The following is a 27878-nucleotide window of genomic DNA, read 5'->3' on the forward strand; positions in this document are numbered from 1 at the left end:
ACAAATGTTGATGACTTGAACCTTGGAGGTAACATAAAAATGGGGGTGCCAATCCTGGAAATATAATAAGGTCCATGGTGCCAGTTGAGTAAAACTTCATGTGCTAAGTTAGTAGCTTTTTATCTCATGGGCGTCATTGGCGCAAGTAGAATCTGCGCCAACTGAACACGTGACGCACATGTCTACGCCCATGAAAAACTCATGCTTTACGGAACAAGGAAGTGCACCTGTTATTCTGCTTCTCTTCACCTGCTTTCCAGTCATCTGTAAGTATATTGTATTTGTTTGTTTTTGCATTTTAGCAAACATATAACATAGCTTTGCAGATTATGTGCCATTGCAACAAATACGTAATTACGCACAACAAAAACGAAACTTAACAAAAGGAAACTTAACTTGTCAGAGGTACTCCGGTCGGCGCCTGTCACTATGATGATGGACACCGAGGAGGAGGCAACAGCGAGGACTGAGGTCGCACAGGAGGTCGCACAGGAGGTCGCACAGGAGGTCGCACAGGAGGTCGCACAGGAGGTCGCAGAGGAGGCTGAGGATGTGCGCGCCACAGAGGAGACCAAGCAGCGGCCCGAGGAGAGCAAAGCGCCCCGAACCGCTGCAATCTACCTGCCGGATGGAGAGACAACTCTGCCTCTGTTCAAGATGAAGAGGTTTCTAGTGCTAAGGGTAAAAACGAATACTACTCTTCCTAAACTGTCTTTTTATATCGCCCCACCATACATTCAGTTCAGGCATAGTTTGTACAGCCCATCATTATTGGTCTCAATTCTTAGGAAAGATGTCATGTTGTTTTGGGAAATCAGTTACAGAAGTTGTCCTGTGCTGATTGCCACGTTCATTTGTATTGGGCCCTGTTGCAGATATTACAAATACAACCTTGAGAATGCCCAAAGGTCTGCTCTCTAGAGCTCAGCAGGGTGGGGCTGCTAACTACTGGGATGGGAGGCTGTTGGGAATAAAAGGTGGCAGTTGCCATAATGGAACAGCTGTTTTTCAGTGGTTAGAGCACATACTGCTGTTGTGTCTTTGGGCAAGACTCTTCACACACCTTTCCTTTAGTACACTGGTGTATGAATGTGTTTGTGAGAGCTAATTCAGAACTAGAAATTAGCAAATTAGCCCATGACAACAATCCTGTGTGTTTACAGTGGGTATATCATGTAATATTATTATTATTATTATTATTATTATTATTATTATTATTATTATTATTATTATTATTATTAACAATAATAACTTTTTTTTTAGTCAGGTTTTCAACCACATTATCAAAACTTACTTTTTTTTCTTGCCATGGCCACAAAGAAGAGAAAAGCATATGGTGAATCCCTATAAGAAATAAGATTGGTCCTTATAAATTCCACTGTAGTGAATCAGCAGATCCTCCTCTCTTAAAATAAACAGAATCACTTGGGAGTGTACCTTGTAGCAGGTTTTGAATACTTTGACTTCTGACACAGTAATGCATGTGGCTCTGACATAGGGCTGAACTATGGGTCTGGTCACAGGCTGTTAGAATATCCTGTATTTATAGAACAGAATGTAGGATTTCTTTATGATATGAACATAAGATATGTGAAAAGTTGAATATTGATTATATAGCCTCTAATAAAACAAGTGCAATGCTTAGGGCTGACACTGTTTATATTGCTCCTTGCCTGAGCTGCCTACTTTGCATTTTTCATTTGCAGTCATTCTTGGTTCATGTTTTGCACATTGTTGCTTTGTTTGTCAGTTATTTAAACTAGTCCCTGATGCCTGTCAGTAAAGGTTGTGTGGATGTGCTGTGAAAGTGTTAAACTCGCATTAGTGTTTAACAGTGGTGTGTTTTGTCTCCTCAGCCCGGCACTCTGAACCAGGCCATCGCAGACATCACTCAGCTGGTGGACAAGCAGACGGACGGCAGCGTCATCGGAGTGTGGCTTATGGCAGAGTAGGTGCATGATCTCACACAAATGTTTACTTTTCTCACTTTTCAATGAATTATTTTAGCAGTCCAATAGTTTATTGAATTGTTTAAATTGTGTTAAATTTTATTCCAAAATTCATAATGGCAACACCTTTATGGAGTCAGCCTAGTTCTACAAATGGAGTATTGAACCAACAATCTTGTCGCTGCGAGGTCAGACCTTTGCCACTGTATGTTGCAGTTTTGTCAGCATATAAGTTACACAGTGACAAATTCAATTCATTTTATTTTTGTAACGCCCAAAATCACAACAACAGTTGTCTCGAAGGGCGTTCATGTTTTGGTTGATGGGGGAAACCGGAGTACCTGGAGGAAACCCATCCAGACACGGGGAGAAACATGCAAAACTCCACACAGAAAGGCCTGGGCGACCTGGGGATCGAACCAAACCTTCTTGCTGTGAGGCATGAGTGTTGCCACTCAGCCACCGTGATATACACACAAAAACAAACAGCAAAATCAAACAACTGGAAAAATCAGACAAAACAAGAAAAAACGGCCAGGCGAGGAGGAAGGAAGGGGGCGGAGGAGGGCCAGGCGAGGAGGAGGAAGACCAGGCGAGGAGGAGGAAGACCAGGCGAGGAGAAGGAGAGCCAGGCGAGGAGAAGGAGAGCCAGGCGAGGAGGAGGAGAGCCAGGCGAGGAGGAGAGGGAGGCGGGTGGAGGAGGGCCAGGTGGGGAGGAGGAGAGGGTCCAGCTGTCATCGGGGCATCTGAAAGAGATACACTCCACAGGGGGAGTGGGACAGGGGTCAACTTGTGAATAGCATTGTTGATGAGAAAATAGGACAAAGCAGAGGATAGTGCTCAAGTTGCCATACTTCCCCCAGCTAGTTATCTCCTACTGCAGCCTGTCTTATCCCGGGTTTTAATGTCCCTAACTCCCTCACTAAGTAACCTGGTCATAAGCTATACCGAAGAGGAAGGTTTTAAGCCTGGTCTTAAATACAGAGACTGTGGGGGCCTGTTTAACATCAGCAGGGAATTGATTCCATAGCACAGGAGGTTGGTAACTGAATGCTCTCCCTCCCACTGTACTTTTGGACACTCTAGGAACCACTAATAGTCCTGCATTCTGAGAGCAGAGTGCTCTGTTTGGCTGGTACGGGACAATAGCATCTTGCAGATAGGATGGGGCCATACCGTTTAGGGCTTTGTATGTCAGGAGGAGGACTTTGAATTTGATTCTAAGCTCGACAGGAAGCCAGTGCAGATATTTTAGTACAGGACTGATGTGGTCTCTTCTTTTAGTTCCTGTTAGGACTCTGGCCACTGCATTTTGGACCAACTGGAGGCTCCTTATTGTACTTTTGGGGCAGGCGGCGAGCAGAGAATTACAGTAATCAAGTCTGGAAGTAACAAATACATGGATGAGTTTTTCAGCATCGTTTTTAGGTCAAATATTTCTAATTTTAGTTATATTTCGCAGGTGAAAGTATGCGGTTTTACAAGCTAGGTTTATATGGGCTGTGAATGAGAGATTTTGATCAAATAGGACTCCAAGATTTTTTACAGTAGGGCTAGAAGCTAGACTCACATTGTCGAGTGAGATTATCTGGTCCGACAGAGAATCTCTTTGACCTTTGGGACCAACGACAATGACCTCTGTTTTTTCAGGATTTAAGAGCAGGTAATTCAAGGTCATCCAGGTTTTGATGTCCTTCACACAGGCACTGAGTTTATCTATTTGATCAGTCTGATTTGGTTTCATTGATAAGTACAGCTGAGTGTCATCAGCGTAGCAGTGAAAATGAATGCAATGTTTTCTGATAATGTTACCCAATGGCAACAGGATTGTAAATAGGATTGGACCAAGCACAGATCCTTGTGGAACACCACAGGCTACTTTAGAACAGGGAGAGGTGCTCTGGTTTATACTAACAAACTGGTACCTATCTGATAGATAGGATTTAAACCATTTGAGGGCGGTCCCTCTGATTTCAATGTCACATTCTAACCTCTGCAGTAGAATGTTGTGATCAATGGTGTCAAACGCTGCACTGAGGTCCAGTAGGACCAGGACTGAAGCCAGCCCATTATCAGCAGCTAGTAGTAAGTCATTTGTTACTTTAAGCAGTGCAGTCTCTGTGCTGTGGTGAGCTCTGAATCCAGATTGAAATTTTTCAAATATATTATTGTCCTGCAGGTGGCGGCAGAGCTGTTTCACCACCACTCGTTCTAGAATTTTTGAGAGGAAGGGAAGATTAGAGATAGGTCTATAGTTGACTAGTTCATCAGGATTTAGGTTAGGTTTTTTCAAAAGGGGTTTAATCACAGCATACTTAAAGGACTGAGGAACGTAGCCATTTTCTAACGACATATTTATTATGTTATGGATGGAATCTATTATTAGGGGGAGGGCTTCTTTGAGGAGTCTGATTGGAATAGGGTCGAGCATACAGGTTGATGGTTTGGACGACATGATGGCTGAGGTAATCTCCACCTCATCAACAGGAGTAAATTTATCTAATATTATTAGAGGATCTATGTGGGATATTGGCATTACAGACTGGATTTGCTCAGAGCTGATTTTTGGAGTAGCTTTGTTGATTTTGTCTCTAATGGTTGTAATTTTGTAATCAAAGAAGTGAAGAAAGTCATCACAACTAATGTTCGAGGGGATAAGAGACTCATTAGCAGTGTGGGAGTTTGTCAGCCTGGCTACAGTGCTGAACAGAAATCTGGGGTTATTTTTGTTTACTTCTATTAGATTTGAATAGTATCTAGTTCGGGCTTTCCGCAGAGTGGCCTTATAAGTGAGCAGGCAGAGCTTCCATGCCTTCAGAGACTGCTCAGAGCGCGAGCGGCGCCAAAGCTTCTCTGTGCGTCTTACATGTTGTTTGAGTGTCCTGAGCTGTAACGTGTACCATGGAGCCGGAGGTCTTGGTTTAATGCTTTTCTGTTTTAGCGGAGCTACAACATCGAGAGCAGATTTTAAGGTGAGCATTGTTCTGTCAACCAATTGATCAGTGACAATTGGATTAAAATTATTCTCATTGTCACATGACATATCTTTTAGTAATGGCTCAATAATTTCTTTAAACTCTGTAACCGATTTATCTGATAATGTTCTTTTCATTAGTTTTTTTCTGTGGGGCTGGATAGTCTTTTAGTATAAATTGAAAGGTAATTAAGAAATGGTCAGAGAGTATAGGGTTTTGAGGAAGGACAGTTAGATCATTAATCTCAATACCGTAGGTTAGAACGAGATCTAGAGTGTGATTGTGACTAGAGGTAAGATCGGGCCTAAAAAATCCAGCCCGACCCGACCCAGGCCCGCGGGTATTAAAGCCCGACCCGGCCCGAGCCCGACCAATTAACTTGATTTGCAGGCCCGAGCCCGAAGCAAACCCGAAATTTCATATTTTATTTGTGAGGATAAATAAAAAAAATAAAGAACCAAACAAAGTTAAACATGCGTAAAAATAAGCCTACTAATAAAAAACCTTCGCCACTAACTACTGAAAATGGTCTAAGGTCCTGACAGCAAAAGTCCACGCACTTGTCTGTGATGGTCTGCTTAGCGCGAAGAGGTGCGTCTTTGGGACAAATGATAATATAGATGTTTGACGATCATCACTTTTGCCAGTACAGCTGTTTAAATGCCTGCTCAGTGTCGAGGTGCCAGTCTTTTTGCTCTCGTATGAAAGCAAAGCGCCACATTTACTACATTCAGCGAAGCCAACGCAGGTTTCTGTAGCATTTTCAACAATCAATTTGAAGCCACACCTCACTCTTGCCGGTGCGTGTTTGCCTTTTCAGTTCCCCTGTCTTTAGTTTATCCTTTACTTCTTGCTGCTCCATACCAGGGATACCAGGTCAAAATAGATGCGGACTTGCGGAGGGGAAGAGGGGGCGTTCACGTGCGCAGAGTATGCTCTGGCTCTGCGGCTCCTGTTTAGTAGTTAAATAGCAATTACCTTACAGCGCCTTCTCTGTTTTATCCAAATTACTTTTTTTTATAACAAGTATTCCTAAGTTTAGTATCCACACATTGTTTTAGTATACATTTTTTTATAAACATATATTTATTTTAAAAAAAGTCAGGTAGAGAGAAGCCCGACCCGACCCGACCCGACCCGAACGTAATGATTGACATTTTAGGCCCGACCCGGCCCGAAATTCGGGTCGGGTCGGGCTCGGGCTCGGGCTTAAGATCTTACCTCTAATTGTGACAGTGAGTGCATGAAACTCTCTGACCTGAAACAGACTAATCCTCACGCTAGGTACTAAGATTGTCAAGAAGAATGGGTCCCTTCTCCTGATTGGTTGTCCCAATGACCATCATCTAGCATTGTGTTGATGTTGATCAGTAGGTGCAAAGGTCTCTAGAGTCTAAGCAAAACAGTACAATGTCCCCAAAACTCTGACTTACTTACTGTTGGTCAATATTTTTAAGAAAAAACAATCTAAAACAAATCTGCAATATACTATTAATATACAAAGTTGTTGCAGTTTTGCCCAGTTTTGATCTTCAAAACTATGCACAGAGGTAGGCAGTACTGAAATATTTCCTGTCATGTCCCAGTGCTGTGTGGCCTTAATTACACTCTCACTACCCTCCAAGAACATGCACTCAGTCAGCTGAGGGCGAGTGATCTAACTGACTGCAGCACGGAGCAGAATGAGGAGGGATGTTACCGAATGCACTTTGAGATGTCAGCTTCTATCAGTCCAGGCGCAGCTTTCAGGAAACATTTAGGAGGCGGCCCATGTGAGAATGAATAAAACATTTTTATTTATGCAGCGCTGTCCGACACTGTGCATGTTTGCCCTACATTTGGCCCACAGTAATCGCCACTGCACAAGCTGCTGTGGGAGTCTCAGCACACACAAACATAAGGGCATTATACGGTAATACAGTGAGGCTGCACAGAAGCCCCAGGGAGCAGACTGTGACTAAATGCATGTTTAGCTCCAAGAGGCTTGTGTGATGTGGCTTTACAAAAGTGAATGATGCCAGATCTTCTCATAGATTTTATATGCAATTTTTGATAAATTGTTAATTTATCTGACATAATATGTAAATGTCATTTGAATTCAATTATTTCATGCAAAATTATTAATTCAGGGTTTAAACATCACAACTGACACAACAGATGTTCACGTCTTCTCCCATGAAGCAGTCAGTTCTGTCACTGTTGTCCGACATGTGTCTGCTGTTATCATGTCTCCTCTTATATTCCTGTAACACCTCTGCAGTCTTCACCTCTGCTGTGTTCACTGAGGTTTGGTTCATTTCATCCGCTCAGTCCTCTCTCTCCTCTCTCACCTCTGTGCACACTGAGCTAAATGATAGACTTAATAACATACATTTATATGATTCACATCAGTGGAATATAATGGGGCCACTTGGAGGAAATCTGTGCCAACTAAAATCCTGGTAGACCTGCAAGTTGGGGTTTGGGGCCCCCTGGTGGTACATGGGATGCAAATATAGCCATTTTTAAGTCCTGATCTAAAACTGTGAATTTGTCCTTTCGGGTCTAGGTTCACACTTATTTAGACCTTGTTTAGTCTAGGTAAAGACTGTTTGAGCATATTTTAGACCTGAATGATCCTATTTACTTCTGGTTTAGCTGCAGTTTAGACATTTATTAGTTCTGTAATTTTTGGTTCTGGTTTTGATTCGTTTAACCCTGTTGTCAAGATTCAGACCTGGTTTAGTCTTGGGTTTGTTGAGGCCGGGGGTCATTGATGCTTGGAAAGTCAAATATTTTCTGAGGTGGTAGGAGGAGTACAGCGCGTAATTATCCTGTGAGTTATTAAAAAGAATTCATGCTTTGAAATCTGAGAGCTTCAGACAGGAGTTCTTGTAAAGTTGTTTATTGTTTTCACTTGAGGGATTTGGAGATGCTTTGTTGCATATTGTAGATCTTTGCCAAAGGCAGTTTTGGGAATCTCAGCCTTTCACTCCTACTCTTTTACATAATTGAGCGGCTTTGTTTTAAATTATTTTGTGTATACACCATACCTCATTCATCCTTCTTTGAACAGAAGTTCACAACAAACATTAGGTTCACAAAGTCATAGAAATCTCACTTCCTACACAAGGCAACAGCTTTGTTTTCAAAAAATGTGTTGAACATCAAATCTTCTTTACATATTGCATGTCGGACAAAGCAATTTTTTCCTTTCATAATGTAAACACTATGCATACTAGGGATGAGACGTATGCCCTTTGCCAACACTACTCCTGAGGTCCTCTCTTATTCTAGTTCAGTTATTATTACTATTCAAATGTATATGCTCTTGTAATGTAAGTTTGCTCTCTCAATGCAGTCTCAAGTGATAAAGATGGAAACAAAATACAGTATCTTGCTATGTAACAAAACTATGCCCCATAACTATAATTCTGACTATACTGAACAACACAACTCAACATTTAGTTGTTTGAATTTTTGGTTTTATGTTATTTCCTTGTCTATTCCCATATCTTCTTTTACACAGAGTTGAGTTCTTTTCCCCTTTACGTTTCAGAGTGGACCACTGGAACAATGAGAAGGAGCGTCTTGTGATAGTGGCGGAGCACTCTCTGCTGGTCTTCAAATACGACTTCCTCATGTTCAACTGTGAGCAGCTGCAGAGAATTCCCTTGCACTTTGTGGACCGCATCACCCACGGCAACTTCAGCTTCCCCAAATACTCTTTGCTCAAGTAAGTCCACTGTAGACGTAGGCAATGTGGTGTCTACAAGCTAATGTTCATATTGAAGAAATGCAAAGTTACATTATTATTACAATTTTAAAGTCCTTTCTCATTACTGCAATCCAGACGTTTAGCCATGTTTTACCTCACATCTGATGGATTGTAATTATCATCATTATCAGGACAAGAAACAAAGCTTGAACAGGACAGAAAATGTCAATACTTAAAGCTAAATGCTAATATCCAGGAAAATTAGCCATATACAGGGTCATGTGCACCATTGGAAATTATAATGTGCCTAAATCTAGTGCATTAGCAAGTTTTTTAAGATTAGTTTTGGAGTGGCTGTAATTTTCCTCCATTAGGACTTTAAATCACAGATCTAAAAATTACACTTCGAATAACACTTCATGTTCGCCTTGAATCAAATGTACTTTTAAATTATAATATTTTTCTTTTCACCTACTTTCTTTTTGGGGTCACCATAGTAAGTTGTCTTCAATCTTGGTGTGGCGTTTCAGACTAGATATCCTTCAATACACCAAACTTCAGAATTCAGAAAAGTAATGATGCTTGATACACAGGTCTGATTTGGCAGATGAATAACTGACCCAAAGCTTTTACCTGACATTTCCCTGATCATGGTATGTGTAAGAGCAAGGATATATGTGCATTTGAAGTCAGTGCTCTGTTTGTACACACACCCTTTGTTTTCTCATGTGTAAATATTTAGTTCAGCACTGAGTCAGGATCAGACAGGGAGGTACAGTTGATGTTTCTGCCATAGCGCCCCCTTGTGCAAAATGTTTGGATAGACTCAAATATGTTAAGCAGGACTGTAATACAGGGCTGTTGTTTTCCTCCTGGGCTAAAATGAATATGAATAGGCAGGCAAGGGCCAAATATGAAAATGTTTTGCATGCAAATAATTGTATAATTTGTCCCTGATTGTTTTGGGGGACTCCTGCCAACTAGACAGTCAAGTGAGTCAGTGTAAAGTTGAAGTAACTTTGATTTTTATAATATGTCTCAGCAGTCCCTCTCGGGCCAACTCAAACAATTCTTTTCCTTTGCTGAAAAATATCAACCAATCCAGTGTCTCCAGTTTTGGTGGTGAATCATAATAGGGCTGACAAAATAGAAGTGTCTCTGTTAAATCTCAATTGGGAATGAAATGTGTATTGAATGTTCTACCACATAAACATGAACTTTTGACTCCACTGTCCCAGTTCACTAACTTTTCAGATTTTAGCTACATGAAACTGAAATGCTGATTCCCCAAGTTTAGTGCTGATTCTGGGCACCAGGGCCGGTCTCGGAGGTCATCAGGGTGCGAGTTGGTTCATATGGCACTAACATGCCAGAGATGTACTTTGCTGCTAGTCCATGGAGAGACTTGTTCACAAGCAGAGCTGCTTTAAAGTCTATTCTCTGAGCCACAGGAGCCAAAGTTATGTGCTTGTACTTCCTGGTTTCAGTCAGGACCCAGCAGCAGTGTTCTGGATGTACTGTAGCTGTCTTAAGGCTCATTTGGAGAAGCCAGCGAGCAGGCCTTAGTCTAACCTACTGGAGACAAACACTTGGATAAAACTATGGTATATGATATTATCGTCATATCGCCCAACTCTACCACCCAATCCTTTAGTCTGTGTAAGAGGATCCCGTGATCGTTGTTCAGGTAGATTTCATTTGTCACCTTGATAAGAGCCGTCTGAGTGCTGTGGTGGGGTCTAAAAAAACTTTGGAAATCTAGTGGATAACACATCGAGGATGTAGATGAACTCAGACTGGTGACAATCTCTTGGACAGTTTTATCAGTTACAGGTGCAAAGTGAGTCAGCTCTAAGTGTCTAGGTGGGTGCTGGGTTGTTATTTGCATTGTGAAATTGATGGCCTTTTTTAATGCCCTGGATCTCGTCATTAAAAAATACTACAAACTCATTGCACTTAGATGTGGAAATTAGTTCTAATGTCAACTGAGCTGGGGGGTTTGTTAATCTGTTTACTGTTGCAAACAGGACACAGGAGTTTTTACTGTAATTTCCATTAATGTCACAAAAATAGCTCTCCCTTGTTCTGCATAAACTGTGGTTGGACATGTGCATCTTTTCTCTGTAAATGTCTTAATGAACCTGGAGCCTGACTTGCACCATTCCCGCTCAGCCGTCTGGCACTCCCTTTTCTGTGCCCTCACCGAGTCATCTTCTTTCTACAATGCTTTCTGCTTATCTTTAGCCATTTTAACCTTCATCAGGGCAAAGGTGTCCAGAACATTCAAAACACTTGAAGTTAGTTTAATAAATCCTCAACATTAGAACATGAGACATTTGAGATACAAGTGTATAATTTCCATGAACAGTGCACCTGTTATCATTTATGTGCCTCCTTTGAATAACTGCAGGCAGGGGAGGCGGAGTAGGGGCGAGTTTGGGTGAAAGATGAGCAGGGATATCTGGGAGGGCCTTTGGTGATGAAACGGGAAAGAGGTTGTGCTGCTGATGACTCCTTCACTTGGAGAGGTGGTTGTTGTAGCTGTGATGCTCCTGCTGGTGGTGCTGACACATTGGCTCGGTCTCTGGCTGGCGCAGCAGGAATGCTTCTCTCATACCTCTTTTCTCTCACTGGCTGCACAGGGCCCTGACCAGACAGGTGCCTCGGTGCATGGAGGAGGTTTTCCTTCAATACTCTCATTCCACCTCTTCTCAGTGCGGGTCATTTCCCTCCAACAGGTTCTCTTGTTTGCAGAATAGCTCTCAATAGTTATCAATGCAGTGCAATCCTCTGGGTGCTCATGAATTGAACAGCCAGTTGAAATAGTTGGGTAAATTGGTTCATCCTCCTTCTGTCAGGAAGAGGTCTACTGATGAATGTCCTCCATCTCCCTCATCAGTCTGCCTCATCCGGTGATGTCAGGTGCCAGTAGAAAATGTTGGGGAGTATATTTTTAGTGTTGAATCTGTTGTTGTGTTGGCCCTCTCCAGGTGCGCCCCTGAGAGCAGCATCTGTGGGGAAAGATGTGTTTTAAGTGCCTTCTTTCCAAAGCGTCTAGACAAACTAATTACCCAGAACACCATCCAAATTCTGAGTCCTGCCTGAGAATGAGAGAGAAGGAGGGAGAGAGGGAGAGAATGAGAGAGAGGGTGTGGGCCTGTTTGTTTCTTCAGTGATGCAGAAAAATATAGATAACGTTGGGAATTGAACCAACACTTGAGGCTTTGTTTTATCTTCACCTGGATCTAAAATTATTCCAAATGCAATAGGCTATTGTTCTCAGACTATGTTACAGTCTAGTTTCCATTAACTACAGTGTATATAGACAATTTCATTCACATAAAAAGTACTTTATTCATGGTTTAGTCCTATTTCAGACTATGTTCTGCCCTATAATTTACACCTATTATGAACCCTGTTATAAATCTGCCTTTGATCTGGATGTACTCAAAAAAACTAATATTTTCTCAGGTCCTTTGACATTTTGAAAATACAGGAGTAAAAGCAAAGGTGATAATCCTTGTAATATTAAAATCATAGTCCTATGATGGTGTTATGCCTTTACAAAGCATTAGGGTTGGATTCTTGCTTTTCTTTTGTACATGAGTGTATCTTGTGTTTTTTCTCAAAAGTGTAAACAAAACAGCACTTTGTGAGTAAAAAAATGAGGTACTGCTGCTTTAAATACTACCCACAAGGATCACACATGAAAAAGTATATGTGTATGTATTTTTTGTAGTCCATTGTGACCACTCGTCTGAATGCTAAAGCAGATATCCTATTTGACCAGCAGAGGGCAGCCACCCCACAGCAGTTGATTAGAAAATATATTTGCATATTACACACACAACTTCAGATCTTCAGAGCCCCTTGCCCTTTCAAAAATCTATAAATCAGTTTAGTCAGATAAAACAGTCAAATGAATAGATTTAATGTAATAATTTACTTTAATATAGTGTTTAATTTCTCAAAAAGCAGTGATAACTTGAGAAGGTACTCATCTAGTTACAAAGTTATAAGTTAGGTGCACTATCTTGGTGGGAAAGTGCCACTGGCCAATCCCATAAATTGTGCAGCAGGAATAGTCATAGAAGCAGTTTTTCTTATGTTATTCTAAGCTGCAGCCTTCTGATTTATTAAGACACTGGAGTAAAGTACAACAAATAAATTATAGGCTTTAAAAAGACAAAGAGCTTTAGTGAATGCCAATTATATCATCACATCTGCAAGTAAAGACTGTATAAAGAATGTATATTATGGATAAAGGTAAATGTGAGTGGATTTGTGTTCTAATACAGCTCTGTAATCAAAGACGATTATGTGGGTGAAATGCTGTCTACAAAATTAAGTGAAATCCATCATAAGAAATAAGAGAAAGTTACTAAAAAAATTCTGTAAAAATTTTTTTTTAACAAGGGTATTTTATGATAATTTTAGCACTTTTTTTGTTTGATTGCAAAAAAAAAACAACCTGATTATTGTTTTGGGTTGTCCAAAGTATAGAAAATCAGATACTAATTGATAATAAAACTAGTATCAGAACTTGATAATCATTTGAGCAGAGGCGGTACTAATAAAGTCACATTCACAGGACAGAAATAAACCTTTGGAATGATCTTGAGCTGTATATAGTGTCTAACATAAGACCATATAGACTAGTATATGCCCATGGATGACTATATAATCTACCTGGATGATTACACAGATATAAGTACTACGACTTCACAGTTGTATCAAAAGGTAGGGCATCTGGCATAATCGACTTGCTAAATCCATTTGTGAATCACCGCTCTCTTTGGAGGCATAGGATTTGCTATGACAACCCCTGAGGGAAAAGCAAAGAGGAAAGCATGAGATGGTAAACTTGACAGAGTCCTGGAGGTGCAGCACTGGGAGCCAATGGGAGCGAGACCTGATCCGGTTCAGTTTGACTTTCAGGTTGTTCTGTGATGGGATCAAGCCTTTGGGCATTTCTGAAACCAGAGTCTGGTACTATAAAAGCACTCCGACCTGGGAAACTCGACTTCCTAAATGACTGAGTGAGAAATTATAACATCTGTTTAACCGCAGCTTTTATTCCCAGGAACATTAATGAGCTTTTACCATGCGCCTGATTTTAACTTATTCTTGTCTTGTTATGCATTGTATAGTTAAAGCCGCTGAATATGAAAAAAAAAACAGAGATTGTAAAATATAATCTATTCATTTTGCATAGCATTTTCTCTGGTGATAACTAATATAGAAGCTTTTTCATTCACTCAGGCACTAAGCACTACTGTTGCTAAGAATTATGGGAAACCAACTGCCTAACACTATCCAAGACACTTGATTTTCTGGCATAGTGCATTTTCAAGACAAAATAGCAAATGGTAAGCAGAGATTGGAGAACAATTAATAAACCAACAGCTTGACACTATCCCAGACAGTATAAAAGAAAGGACCAAGTGGGCGGTGCAAACTAAAACACGTTCCTGACTCATGGTTTAAAATCAGGTACAAGCCCTTTAAATCATTTTGCCGTTTCACAAATAAAAATCATCTTCCTTCAAGACTCAGATCCACTGGGGAAACTATGAACTTTGTACTATACGAAGTTATTTTCTAATTCTAACCGTACCTACGTTCTTTACACTGCAGTTTTCCCTATAACTTTACCCATCCCCAAGCTTTGATCAATTTAAAATGTAGCTTCAGAAGTGGCCTACAATATTTAAGCATTCGATTATGACAGCTGGTGTTACTGGTACTGTATAATGCTAACATCGCAATCCAAAGTTGTAGTTTAGGAATGCTCACAAATGATTATAGTTCCCCATTAGTTCCCCTTCTAACACGTGGACATTGACAAACATGGACGAAATATTGACTTGTTGCCCAGTATTTGAGAAGTGCAGTGATGAACAGTTAGCCCATGTGTTTACTTACTACATCTTGTCAGTGCTGCTTTGTCTATGGAGTAAGAAATAACAAATAGGTTCATTAAAAACAAAGCTTAAATCAAACACAGAGGGTCTGGTGGAGGTTATGGGGGCTGTGGTAGTGTGTAAATGAATAAAAACCTTAAGATGTAGAGTGTTTCGGGCGAGCAGTTGTAGATTTGTGTGTCTTGGGAGTGGCTCTGAACCTGTGGACTTGCTGTGTTGAAGGTGGAAATCTTTTTTGCCAACAGCCTGCAGCTATGAGATCCCAGTGTTTGCATCATGACACTTCACATGGCTGTAAAGGCAGAGGTTGCATGAGGCGTTTGGTAATCAATAATGTAAAGGTCATAGCAAAGACGAGGTGAGGAGAGATGTGTAAAACGGCTGACCACCCCATCACACAGGAGAGAAAATACAAGCTAAAGGTTTTTCTTGTTGGCTTGAAAATGAAGGGCAGGCAGAGGTGAACTGGTGATTTTAGACCATAGCAAGAGAATGTTTGTATGCCTACAGTATTGAAGGCATTTAATACCATTACAACTTACACATACAGACAAATAGAGTAAATCATCCAGAGTCCTTCTCAGCATTTCAGTTGTTGCATTGCTTCCATTACAACTGTATTCTTACATTACCAATCAATGGTTCAGTCGCACTAGGTCATAGTAACGTTAAATCCCATCGGAAGAGCACAGCTACTTCAAAATAATGTGCTAAAGTGTGTTTAAAGGCCATTAACAATACAAAAATATATATAATATGTCCACTTTACCATATAACCAAAGCATTCCCTTTGTTTCACTTTTGTTCTCAGTAAACACACCATTTCCATCCAGATCCACGGCCCATTGCAGGCCTGTTGTGTAATTGCAGCACATTTGTTTGTGCACCCTGAGATGATGCAGGACAATTGCCTTGATGACTGGAGCTCTGATATGGATCTTGTGTGTTGACTTATGAGTCCCAGGCCAAGAGAGGAACTTTTCATCACTTTGAACTCCAGCTCACTCTCCTGTGCACCTAGAAAAAAGAAAAGTGAAAGCCAAGGTCTTTTTAATGTTTAGTTAACAGGCTTGTTGGTAAGATTATTTTGTGGTTTATCTGGGCTCATTTCAAGTATGTTAAGGTATTTTTTCAGCAATAAAACTGAATAAACACAAGAGGAGAATGCCAAACTGTTGAACATTCCACGCAAAGAAATAACATCTCCCTGGAGATGAGCATATGGCAGACCCTCCACCAGAAAGCTACATATTGTGAGATGAACAAAGTTTGTTATCCATTGGGGGATTGTTCTCTAAACTATATTACTTTTCCTTTTTGTTCATGTCTGACTGCCCTGTCATGGCTTTGTGTTTACACTTTAGTGTTAAGGTCATTTTATAAGAGATGGGTTGTAAAATTAATACAGAATATTTTTTTTCTAAAAATTGCATGCTTATTTGCTTAGTTGTACAGATTCTTATTTTTAATAAAATGGGTAAAAACTGAAGATGTACGCAAAGCATTCTTATAGGTCGCCTTACTCAGATCTTTTGGGCATAAGAAAACATTTCTTGTAGTTCTGATTATTGCCCTCAGCAGGTGGAGTGTGTTCTGTATATTTAGAGGTGAGCTCAGTGAAAGTCCAAACTCTCTCACATAAACACTCCTCCTCAGCCCAGCCCTGCTCTGCCTGTTCGGGCCGGTCCCGCTCGCTGATCGCTTACCTGTGGAATCCTACCAGCTTTTTATATCCAACATTTATACAGCGCCTATAGCGTTCTACTGTCACAATGGAGAAGAGGAGGGATGTAACTAGATACTTTTTACTCTGAGTTATCTTTTTTTTAAAAGCAGTATTTTCTGTAGTAGGCTTCAGTAGTAGGCCTAGTTGTGGTGGTCATATTTAAAGTAGTACATGGTGGTAGTAGCTGTAATAATAATGGTAAACATTATAGAAGTAGCAGTACGATTAGAAATACTGTTGGTAGTTGGATTTTTTTTTTATACGACAAACTTTATCCTAATTTATGACTAATATTCCTGATGATTTGTATGGATTTATTCTACTGCAGCTGTTGTACTTTGCAGTTGGAAACCAGCAGTCTCCCTATTATTTAACCAGTTTAGTTATTTTAAAGGTATTGTTTTATATTATATTTAATATATTGTATTACACTCGACAATGAACTATTTACAATTCAGGCCATAAAATATCCTACTCTTGTAGTTAATAATAGCAATTGATGTCACTATTAGCAAAGATGATAGCTGTTCTGTACTTGCAATACTCCTTTTTCAATAAATCATTTGAATATTGTTTGTTTACACAGTATACACATGCACACGTTCTCACACTACTACACTACTCTCTCTCTCTCCCTTCCTCTCTCTCTACTCTCTTTCTTTCTCTCCTTTTTTTCTTTGCTAAAACATTCCTCTTTTTGTGTCCTGTCCCTCCCATTTCCTCCAAACCCACTCCCTCCCAGCACACACACACATTTTGTCCAGCAGCAGTAGTGTATTGTCACGTGAAGCCCCTTGAATAAACCCAGTGCCACGGTTGCATTATTCTCGGGCCCCTCCCATTGGACCACGGCGTACCTCCAGCTCCAGTGGATTGTTTAGCCTCAGGTGTTCAAATGTGCTGCAGGAAGTGTACTTGCACAAGGTGTGTGATACAACAGTACATCAGTGGGGAGTATTAAACACTATCAGAGCTGTATTGGGAAATCACAGTGTGATTTATGGATGCTGGTTGCACAATAGTGTCGTCAAATTTACCAATGGAGATTAGTCATGGTACTGTAAGAGAACATGATTACTCAATAGTCCCAAATGAAAGTGTGTTGAACTTTTTAATCAATGCACAGTATAATATTATTATTAAGTTTCTATTGTCATAGGTTTTCTGGTTTGCAAATTGAATCTATGTTCTAGAGGATGCATGACATGATTTGTAACTTTAAGATGGAAGTGGTTGTGTTGTCATTGGTGCCATTGGCGTTTAGGTGAGTTTAGGTGTCCCTTCCATGTATATGCAAACAAAATATGATTCGATTTTTTTGTTTGTTTCTTAGCTATGGAAATTACTTCATTAATTAAAATTACAAACAGAAGAAAAAATTGAAAAGACGTGGGATGTTGTTTAGCTCACATAATGTATTTCCAAACAGAATTTTTGCAGGTTGTTTGTGCATTTGCGTTTCGGCTTCTAGAGAAGTTACATGTAAACAGCAAAGCATGTGTATCCGACAGTTTAGTCCTGTTATTCTTGACTCTGATCCAAGAATGATGTGATTTATTAAACTCTTGTGAAGTTGATTTGTATTGTATTAATATTCTAATGCTCTTTAGAGGCGTGGCACTGGTCTGGTGCTGGTTTTTCAGGCTACTGTTTATTCTCTTTTGTACTCTAGTTGTTGCTGTGATTAGATAATCTACCAACTGCTAGTACCGTATTTTCCAGACTAAATGTTGCTCTGGAGTACAAGTCGTACCAGCAGAAAAATGCATAATAATGAAGAAAAAAACATATATAAGTCACACTGGACTATAAATCGCATTTTGGGGAAATTTATTTTACAAAATCAGAGCCCAAAAACACACATTTTATCTTTAAAGGCAAGTTATAATAATAAGAATAAAATAGAGAACAACAGGCTGAATATCAGTACAGCACACTAACGTAACACATAGACATCGAACTGTCTGGTATCTTTACATAAGACATTAACAGTTAATCAGACACGCTACGCTAACGTAAAATGCGCGGCTTGTCCACAAACACGAGAGACACGGGAGTTCTTTTCACTGATGTTTACTGTGGTCTTACTTCATCACAGTTTACACCGTAGAACTAGCAAAAACATCAAATATAACATAAGCCCTGGATGATGTTACATATACACACAAAACTGCACATGAACACATGGAAAATATATGTACCACTTTGGTCTGTAAACAAACCGGTGAACCCAAAACTTTGTTTTACTTTTCAATTCTTTTTTAAATAGTGCTCTGTCAAGTAAGACTTCTCATTAGTGTAAAAAAAAGAAAAAAAGGCTGAACTGGAAAACAGGAAGTAGTTTTTGCGACCTTAAAGTAGACTTATGATAAACTAAACATTTACAATATTGTTCCAAATGAAAAAATATCTCCTTTTATGGTCTCATAAATGAAAGGGAAATTAAATCTGAAATCTATACATTTTCTTACAGGTATTACAGTTAATCAGATAACTACAGCATAAAAAACAAGCTAACAAGTTTACTCTGGATCTCACTCCAAATCACTAAATCCATTGAATTCTTCATCCTCTGTGTCGCTTCTGAACAACTACACCAGGTCTGGAAGTAGATGAAGCGATGCTTCCGCGTGGCTGTCACACTGGTACACAAGCACTGTCAGTGATGAATATGTGAAATTATATATTTGACTAATTTCACATATAAGTCGCATGTGAGTATATGTCTCATCCCCGGACAAACTATGAAAAAAAAACTGCGACTTGGTCTGAAAATTCAATATGTTAATAAAGGAAGACATGCAACTCAAATAGTATTATCAAGACTAAAACTAATTATGATTGGTTGGTTATTTTGTTTTTGTATTTGTTCTATATGCAGTAGTATGGCAAACATGAAATAAGTAGAGATGAAAATGCTAAATGCCAAAATGTTTATGTCTAGAAGTGTTTATTTAGGGACTGCTGGCTGGAGGGCAGAGCAGTCTGATAGAGCAGGGTTGAATTGCCCTGGTTACGGCTCTCCTTGGGGAATCAGGGCAAACAGGTGGTGTCCAGAATGTACAGAGCCTTTAACTATATCTTTAAGAAGCTCAGAAACTCACAGTATTATATGGTATTAGATTAAATGAAAAATGCCTCTCCAACTTTATGTCTGCATATATAGCCTTAATAAAGCATGAACAAAGACTTCATTCATAACGAACAAATTGTTTATTAAGAATGATTCAGGCTTAGTAACTGCTTACATAATACCCTAACTTCTAATCCTTCAATTAAGTAGTTACTAAGCCTGAATCATGCATACTTGAGTACAAAATCTTATAACTTAAGGACATATAGTATAAAATGAACTTGCGTAGAATGCTTTTCAAGTGGCACTGTTGGCCAAAATATACCTCCTCTCTGGACTATACCTGGGGTTAAAGGGGACTAGGCTCCATTGTACCCGGAGTTATATATATATTATGGTCTAGGCCAATTTATACCCCCCAGGCCAGATTACACCCCCAGGTAAAAGTTTTTCCCCAGAAGAAAATTAGGTCTGGTAAGATAAATAATTATTGTAACCAGGTCCTGTAGCAGTTCTAACATGTTCTCTCTCTCACACTCCCAGGTAGTGGGTGTTGCCTTTACTTGGAACTCAAAGATATAGTTTCTACAAAAAAAAAAAAAAACTAAAGCTAAAACACACAGCAAACCAAGCGCATGCAATTGATTTCAACAACAAAAGCAACAAACCTAATAGTATTTGCACAAATCTGATGCTACACAAATAGTTATGGCCAAATTAAAAGCAAAAATTGCATTAGGGTTCATTAGACTTAAAAATGACCTTTTTTAATAGTAGTTTGTATTCTTTTAGCATTTATTCGGACATACATGTAGACCAGACATGGGCAAACTAGGGCCCAGGGGCCACACATGGCCCTGTGGGTTTATTAATCTGGTCCGGTGAATGTGACCAAATTACATTAAAATAGATAAGAGTAAATCTTGTTCAAGGTTTTTCTACTGTGTTTATTTAACTATTTCATAAATAAATTCTTAATTTAATTAATGCATTTGGAAAACGATTTGTACAATGAGCCTTGCATATTCATGCTTTGCTAAATGTTACAGACCAAATCTCTAATGTAATATTTACATACATATATATATCCTGGCCTGGCTCCTCCGTAAAATTTTAGAATCCATTGTTGCCTGTGTCAAAAGTTTTGCCCACCCCTGAGTTAGACATAATCTCTCTCTTTATTCTAAAACTCAGTCCAGAGTATATCACAGGATCACTGAACGCTTTTGTAACTTGATCTCAAATATTTTTCTGTAGCAGGTGCTGTTTATGTCCATCCATTCTCAACCTAAATACATAAAAACATAAAAACATAAATATATAAAAACAAGTTCATTAGGACTAATTGGCAAGGCATGAGACAAATAGAGGGGAATATTGTGGTCCAGAGGGGTATTGTGTGGCCTAGACCAAACTATACCCGGGGTTATTCTGGGCAGTGGTTCGTTTGGCCTGTTACACCTGTGTGTATTGGTGACTACTGCCAGTAAAAGTGAAGATGTATCTGTGTTTTATTATGTTTAGTGTTACCAACATTTTCTATGATGTGGTGCCACTAAAACAAAGGATCATTTGTGGATTTTCCCTTTATTTTTCACAAAATATCATATAATAGTAAAGAGTATTAAGGCAAGACAGGCTTAAATGTGCTGTAACAGTTTTCCACTGTTTTAAAAACGTGAAAAACAGACCCAACCTAACCCTACTCTGTTAAACCCAATTCGCACAGGATTAGTTTAACCTAGGGACCTCTGATAAATTGTAATGATTGGGACTCGTCCATGTGTGTGAAAAGGTCTATAAAAATTCCCCCAAATTTTACCTACTGTAACCCTGCAAACTGTGATCTGGGCTGTTTTTCAACCGGACATTGAACTTAACAGTGATTCAAAATGTCTCAACTGCCCATTTTAGGTCCAGATGCAAACGCCTGGACAACAATATCTAAGATCACCATAAACAACTACATTATTGAAAATAATGACTTAAAGACTCCATCTCACTGGAGATGTTGGTTGTGAAGGTGAGATCTGAGTTGAACCAGCAGTGAAGTGATAAAAACAGAGAGACAAAGGTCAAAGAGCTGGAGAAGAGACTTGAAGACCAGAAAGCACTTTTCAAAATTGTGATTGAGAAATCAAGGGCAAAAAGGTGAAATAAAAACAAAAACAAAAAAACAAAAATGTAAGATGAATAATGAGCAATTCAAATAAAAAAGGGGATAAAACGACTAAATATTAGATCTTTTTGGAATGTGCGAAACCCCTTGAATACATGAAGAGATTATGTCATTGAAATGAAGATTGGAACCTGACCTGAGAGTACGGAGCGCAGACCTTCATGACATTTACGAGCTGTATTTGCGTCAGAAGTTCTTGTCTGGCAAAACGAAATTTACTCCCGACAACCAAAAGCCTAAACAAAACAATTTAGATCGGAGTCGGCAACGGCTTTTTTCCATTTCAAAATTCCAATTTGAGCCCTCCACCCCATGACACCGGATCTAATTAACAAAAATAATAATTACAATAAAAATAAAAAATACAAACAAAATGCATGATTTGAAATGTGTGTTTTATTCTGTTGTTTTAATATTATTTCTTGAACGATGCCCTTGGTTTTGAAAGGCAGTTTTAAAGGAAATGTCTTACTATCTACTACACACCCTCATTTTACTTGTATAATACATTGCATTTAAAAAAAAAACAAAAAACATCAGATTGTCTTTTCACAATTGCATTATTTGCAACATATCATAGTGTAGCTGCATCTGCACTTACAGAATTAGCTCAGTTTTATTTGCACATGATTGAACACTTTTTGCTGTTTAGTTTAGTCATAGGAAATATTATTACAGAGATGTTTTAAGTAAAAATCAAATTGCAATAAAGTGTAAAACTGTAGTTCTTACATATATCATCTGTAGACATTAGCACATATCAGCTGCGTGTTAGCACATAATAGATTACCTTGTACTTTCTAAATGGTAAAGAATCTGAACAACAGAGATCTAAGTAAATGATGTATTTGACTCATCTGTGACCTTCTCAATGTTATGGGTGACAAAACATCAAACAAATAGTGTTTCTAAATAGGGCAACCTTTACTTTCCATGGCAACAGTAACAAGTAGAATAAAAGTGCGACTAATCCATCTTCGGGGCGCACACTAAATGTAAGGGCAATTTGGTGTTTACTGGGTTCAGGGCTAATCTACAGTGACTTCTCCATATTAGCTTTCGTCTGTGCTCCTTTCAAAGTAAACAGCAGCTTTAATGAAAGGGCCCCGGGTCATATCTGTTCTCATGCTACAAACAGACCACCGAGCTGCGCCAAAATCCATGCTTTGAAATCTGAAAGTCTCTCCTACACATCTGTACAATACTGGATTTACAGCTGCATGGCTCATTTGATCCCAGGTTTAGGGAAATGAGGCGGCCATGTTTAGGAGGTCCTTGGAACAGTGCTGGAAAAATGTGGGTCACTGCAAGTTCACAACACTTTTTGCCATTGTTTTTTAGGGGGGTTGTTTTAATGTTACAGTTTATAGGCTATAAAATGTTATGTTGAGCTGATCTGAAATGTCTCCCGTTGTCAGCGCCATTTTGATTAAATAGAAATAACATTGCTTGATCAATTTTGGATTTATTCTATTGCAGGTGTTTTTATTGATAAAATATCTTGCACATGCATTCTTAATATGTAGGTCTCTCCAACAATCTTACATGCAATTTGCCCTGGTGGCACCACCGGCTTGTTTCAAATATGACTTTAATGCCTTACGATGGGATGTTCCAGGCAAAGAACTACATGGGAACTAGTAGCTGGTTGACCCTCCATCAGAAAAGTTGTATTATGTACTTTTAACATAGACAGCCCTAGCCCTGCACTTAGGCTTGTGGTGATAACAACAGGGTACAGGGTGTCCATAAAAAAAATATTACAGAAGCAGTTGATAAGATATCTTAATCAGACATGTTCTATTGTCCTCAGTGGTTTCCAAAGTTGCTTCATACACCTCTGTATGGGCTCCACTAGTCACACGAAGTACATCAAGGTGGTACTCGATTTCTTGCCATGTTGGCCTCATCAGTGGTTGTCATCACATCTGTTATCTTTTGCTTTAGTTCAGTAATGTCCCGTATCTTTGTTCGATACATGATATCTTTAACATAGTCCCATAGAACCCAGATGCACATTGTGCCTTCTCCTGAGGAGGGGCCATTTCTTAGGGGTTTATTCAAAAGGACACCTCTTTAATCCACAGGATGCTTGACACGCAAAAATGCAAATTGATTAAAAGCTTTTATAACCACTGAGCGCAATAGAACAAATTAAATTAATTAATTAATTGATTAATTGTAATTAAATTTTAAATGGACACCCTGTAATTATCATGACAGGTCTACCTGCAGTACTTCTTTGTGCGGTTTATATATTGTTTGAAGTGAAAGTATTTTGCTAGGGAATATACTAATATAGTATTCTGTATTTCACAAAATAAGCTATAACTCAAACACAGCGGTTAATATTTCTGAATTGTGCGCTTTTATTTAGATTTAAATATGTATCATAAACATCATAAACTTCTCTTTGAAGCACCAGTTTACTGCTTGTCTTACTGCTTGAGATAGACGCTTTCTACAGAACAATCTGTTCAGATAATTGTCACTTTGAGATGAAGCCACAACAATGTCACAGTTTTGAGTTTAGCCTGAGGCGACTAAAGCAGCTCTGAGCAGAGAGAGCAAAACAACACATCAGCAGCTCGTGGTGTAACTGAACTGAGCCGTCAAAGGCTTTGTTTGTCTATGAACTGTTACTACTGCAGGACATTTGGAGTTAAATGTGATCTTTGTACAATGCCATTATCATATCAAAGATGTTTATTATTCTTAGCTTTTCATTGGTTATGACGTGAGATCCGAGATACAAAAGCTTATACTATTATGCCAGTGTATGAACAACGTTAATTTGGTCATAATACTGTACTATTTCAAGGTAATAAAAGTGGCATCATTTTTGATTGAAATCTGGATTGGCTAATGTCCCTGTGCTTTTCATGACACCACTCCACTGTTTATTCTTTCAACATTTAATTTCCTATCGGCCTTTATTGTCCCCAAGCGGAAATTTGTCTTCAAAGACTATAACTACATAAAATACATTTGTTCTGAAGAAGGCACTGCATAAAATATAACTATATTGTTCTCGGGCTGTGCATAGAAAAATCATTGCTATACTTTTTACTATATTTGTGTAGAGAAGTTAACTGTGAAGCATATTGTTCTGCCCCGGGCAAGAATCTCTAATTGCGACGTACAGTATGTTGTTGGTTGCAACAGGGAGGGCATCTAGCTTAATAAAATGAGTGCTGTGTGCCAAGCCCCCCAAATCAAAAGGGAGAAATTGAAAGATACAATGATAATAGAAATTCAACATATGTGTTTCTTTTGTCCATGCCTGTTTCTCCTTGTGTCCTATAATTGTGTGTGTGTGTGTGTTGCAGGCGGGAGGGGGAGGGCGTGCGAGTACACTGGGACAGACAGAGGGAGCCCTCGTTCACCTCCAGGTGGAACCCCTTCGCCACAGACATGCCCTTCATCACCTTCACCCTGCACCCAGTCCAGACCCTGTGCCCCACCTACACCTCCCTCTGCGATGTGAGTGTAACATCCTCCGTCTTAAAAAAGGAACAGGCACCTGAAGTCTGGGTGGGGTTCAAAATAATGAGACAAAAAACTGTGCTAATAACTGTCAATTAAAAAATTAAGTTAGTTCAACTGGCCCAGATTAACTGCTAATAATGTATGGTATTTACAAGACACATAAATTCAAGTTATGCTACAGGAAATGCTGAGGTAGAAGTGTCTAAAGTAGTTTAAACAGCCTCAATAAGAATAAGTCTAAGAACCATATAACCCAAAATGCATCATATTATGTTTTTTGCTTTGTTTATATATGTAGCAATATGGTCATTAAGATGAAACAATAATTCAAAAAGTTGGATTTTTGGATAACAATCTCACTCTTCTAATGTTTTCACTTCTTGGCAAAGGCGGGGTTGTTGGGATATCTCTCATCTCACCACATCAGATCTGAACTGAAAACGTTCTCTGCTCTGAAATAATGTGCTCCAAGGGCTTCAGCTGTGGCAACACTTCATGTACAATTATTGAGTCAAGACAAAGGCATGTGTTCTGCCTTTAAAGCTACATCCAGGTTCATTAATTAGTTCCAAAGTGGAGCTGTCAGATCTTATTACTGTCATATGGTCTAATATTTGTTCTAAAATTTAAGCATTAGCAGTACATTTGCTTACATGATATAGACAATTAGTGTCGTCATGTGACTCCACTGTAGAGCCTTTATGGCCCACTAGGAGGCTGTGCACCCCAGTTTGGAAATCAGAGTCAGTGCGATCATGGTAGTTTTATCTTATCTTCAGCACTTTGGTCAACCGTGGTTGTTTTTAGATGTGCTCGACAAATAAATTTGACTTGAGCATCTTATAAATAGTTTCCAACAGTTTCCTGTTGGTATTGACAACATAATTATAGGTTTAAGCTAAAATTATATCATAGTTATGTATATTTTTTTCAAAACTAATACAACTGAAACTGTAGATGATTTATAACAGAACAAGTCACCTCTGCTCTTGTTATGAAATACCACAGCAAAATATGTGAATTCTACAGCAACGACTTTTACTGATGAAATGTTTGACATTAAATTAAGTATGGTATTTAAAACATGATATTTCCTGGTTACTCATAATTCATCCATTCATTTCCTTTTTTGAAATTCACAGCCAAATAAACTGCAACAGTTTTATTTGGTTTTATAAAAACATGAGGGGAGGTGTTATGATGTGGGCGAATGACTCACTCCAATGACTGGAAATGATCAGATTCCTGAGTATTCCACCACTAAAACAACCACACAATCTCACATTTCCACACTCTCCTCTGATGCTTGGAGATAAGAGGCTGCGCTCCACTGCACTGTTAATAATGACCGCTCCGGGTGACTTTTCACGACCTAAAGTGTGTTACTGTAAACACATAAGTCATCCAAAAGGACTGAGGAGTGAAGCAATCTGCTGTGATGTCACTCTTTTAATCGTAACAGACTTAACCTGGCTGTGGGCGGGCATGTCATTGTTCTAACGGCTGTAGAGGATGACTCTTATTATGACAGTCCTCAAAAACCAAGCAAAAACCATTCAACATGACTCCTCCAAGTTGGCTTTATAATTAACATCATAGTGTATGACAAGGTGTAACATATCATTAGTTACACACCTGAGAAATTGAATAGACCAGTCAACAGAAACAAAACTAATATGATAATGCATTGGGATTTCAAAATATCATTACTTGTGATCATTTAATTGCATTGCATTGTATATTGTTTAGAGTGTGGTAGTTCAGTAGCACGTAAATTAAATATTGTTCTAAACCTTCACATGTATTTACACAGATCTACACAAATTTATACTCTGGGGCTGTAGTCGATTTAAAAAATTGTTGGTTGACTTAAAACAAGTCTTGCTACTATTACGTATCTCTATGTATGTGACCCCAGCTACACCTGCACAGGAGAAACAACTATTTATTCATGCAGAAATGTACTAGGATACGATGTACTACAGCTGACTTACTAACTAACTTCTTCTATCTGCTGTTGTCACCTATAAATCCTTATAATCTAATTAAAATGATTAGTCGACTAATACAAATATTGGTTGACCAAGACACCAATGACTGATTACTCCTAAAATGCTTTGGGAATAACGTTAAACTCACAACAGAGGACATGTAGTTTAGTGTTCTATTCTTCTGCACGTCTCAAAAAGATAAATGTGTTCTGAGAAAAGGCAACCCAAAACCATTCCAAGCAAAAGACGTTTGTCTGCAACTTCTGCTGAAACACACCGGCAATTATACCTGGAAATCACTGCACACTTGCCTCTTGGTCCCACCCCTGATTTTGTTTTGTCCAATCTTAGATCATGGCATTTCGGAATACAATCCAAGATGCTGCGCAGAAGGAAAACATCGCCAAGCCTGTCCTGGGACGAGCCAACGGGGTGCTGCTCCTGAATCAGCCGGTGCACATTGATGCTTTTGTGGGCGCCATGTCTAATCTTGGGAATGGGAACAAGCTGGGCTACTCCATGGCCCGCGGGAACCTGGGCTTCTGAACTCTGAAAGCACGTGGTTCCCTCTGCGTCTCCTGTTTACTATTGTACATTTATGTTTTTCTTAAAGACTCGTTTAAATGTTTATCATGATTTTAAATTGACAATACTATACATTTATATATATATATGTGAAGGGAATTGTTGTGGTACAAAATTACTCTGTGTGCATATGCGACTGCAAAAAAGTACTTGTACTACAAAGCATTTAAAGAAATAAATGTACTGAATACTTTTATTTGAATTGGCGTACTGTTGTTTTAAAATAGATGATTTATCCTGTATACATGGGGACTTGGATATTGGTAGAGAGCAGAAACAGGCTGTGATTG

General features: G+C 39.0%; 2 protein-coding genes across 2 annotated transcripts in view; one reads left to right on the plus strand and one right to left on the minus strand.

Annotated features, from left to right (window-relative positions):
- The window catches only part of zbtb11 (zinc finger and BTB domain containing 11), a 505104-nt gene that overhangs the window by 416842 nt on the left and 60384 nt on the right, over positions 1 to 27878 (minus strand). The window lies entirely within an intron of this gene.
- On the plus strand, positions 188 to 27731 carry tprg1 (tumor protein p63 regulated 1). The gene is made up of 6 exons (XM_055221496.1): positions 188 to 266; positions 406 to 681; positions 1857 to 1948; positions 8463 to 8639; positions 24853 to 25006; positions 27355 to 27731. The coding sequence occupies exons 2-6, from the start codon at positions 430 to 432 to the stop codon at positions 27547 to 27549; spliced, it is 870 nt and encodes a 289-aa protein (XP_055077471.1). The 5' UTR covers positions 188 to 266; positions 406 to 429; the 3' UTR covers positions 27550 to 27731.

This window comes from Periophthalmus magnuspinnatus, chromosome 4 (assembly GCF_009829125.3).
Source record: "Periophthalmus magnuspinnatus isolate fPerMag1 chromosome 4, fPerMag1.2.pri, whole genome shotgun sequence".
Lineage (NCBI taxonomy): Eukaryota > Metazoa > Chordata > Actinopteri > Gobiiformes > Gobiidae > Periophthalmus > Periophthalmus magnuspinnatus.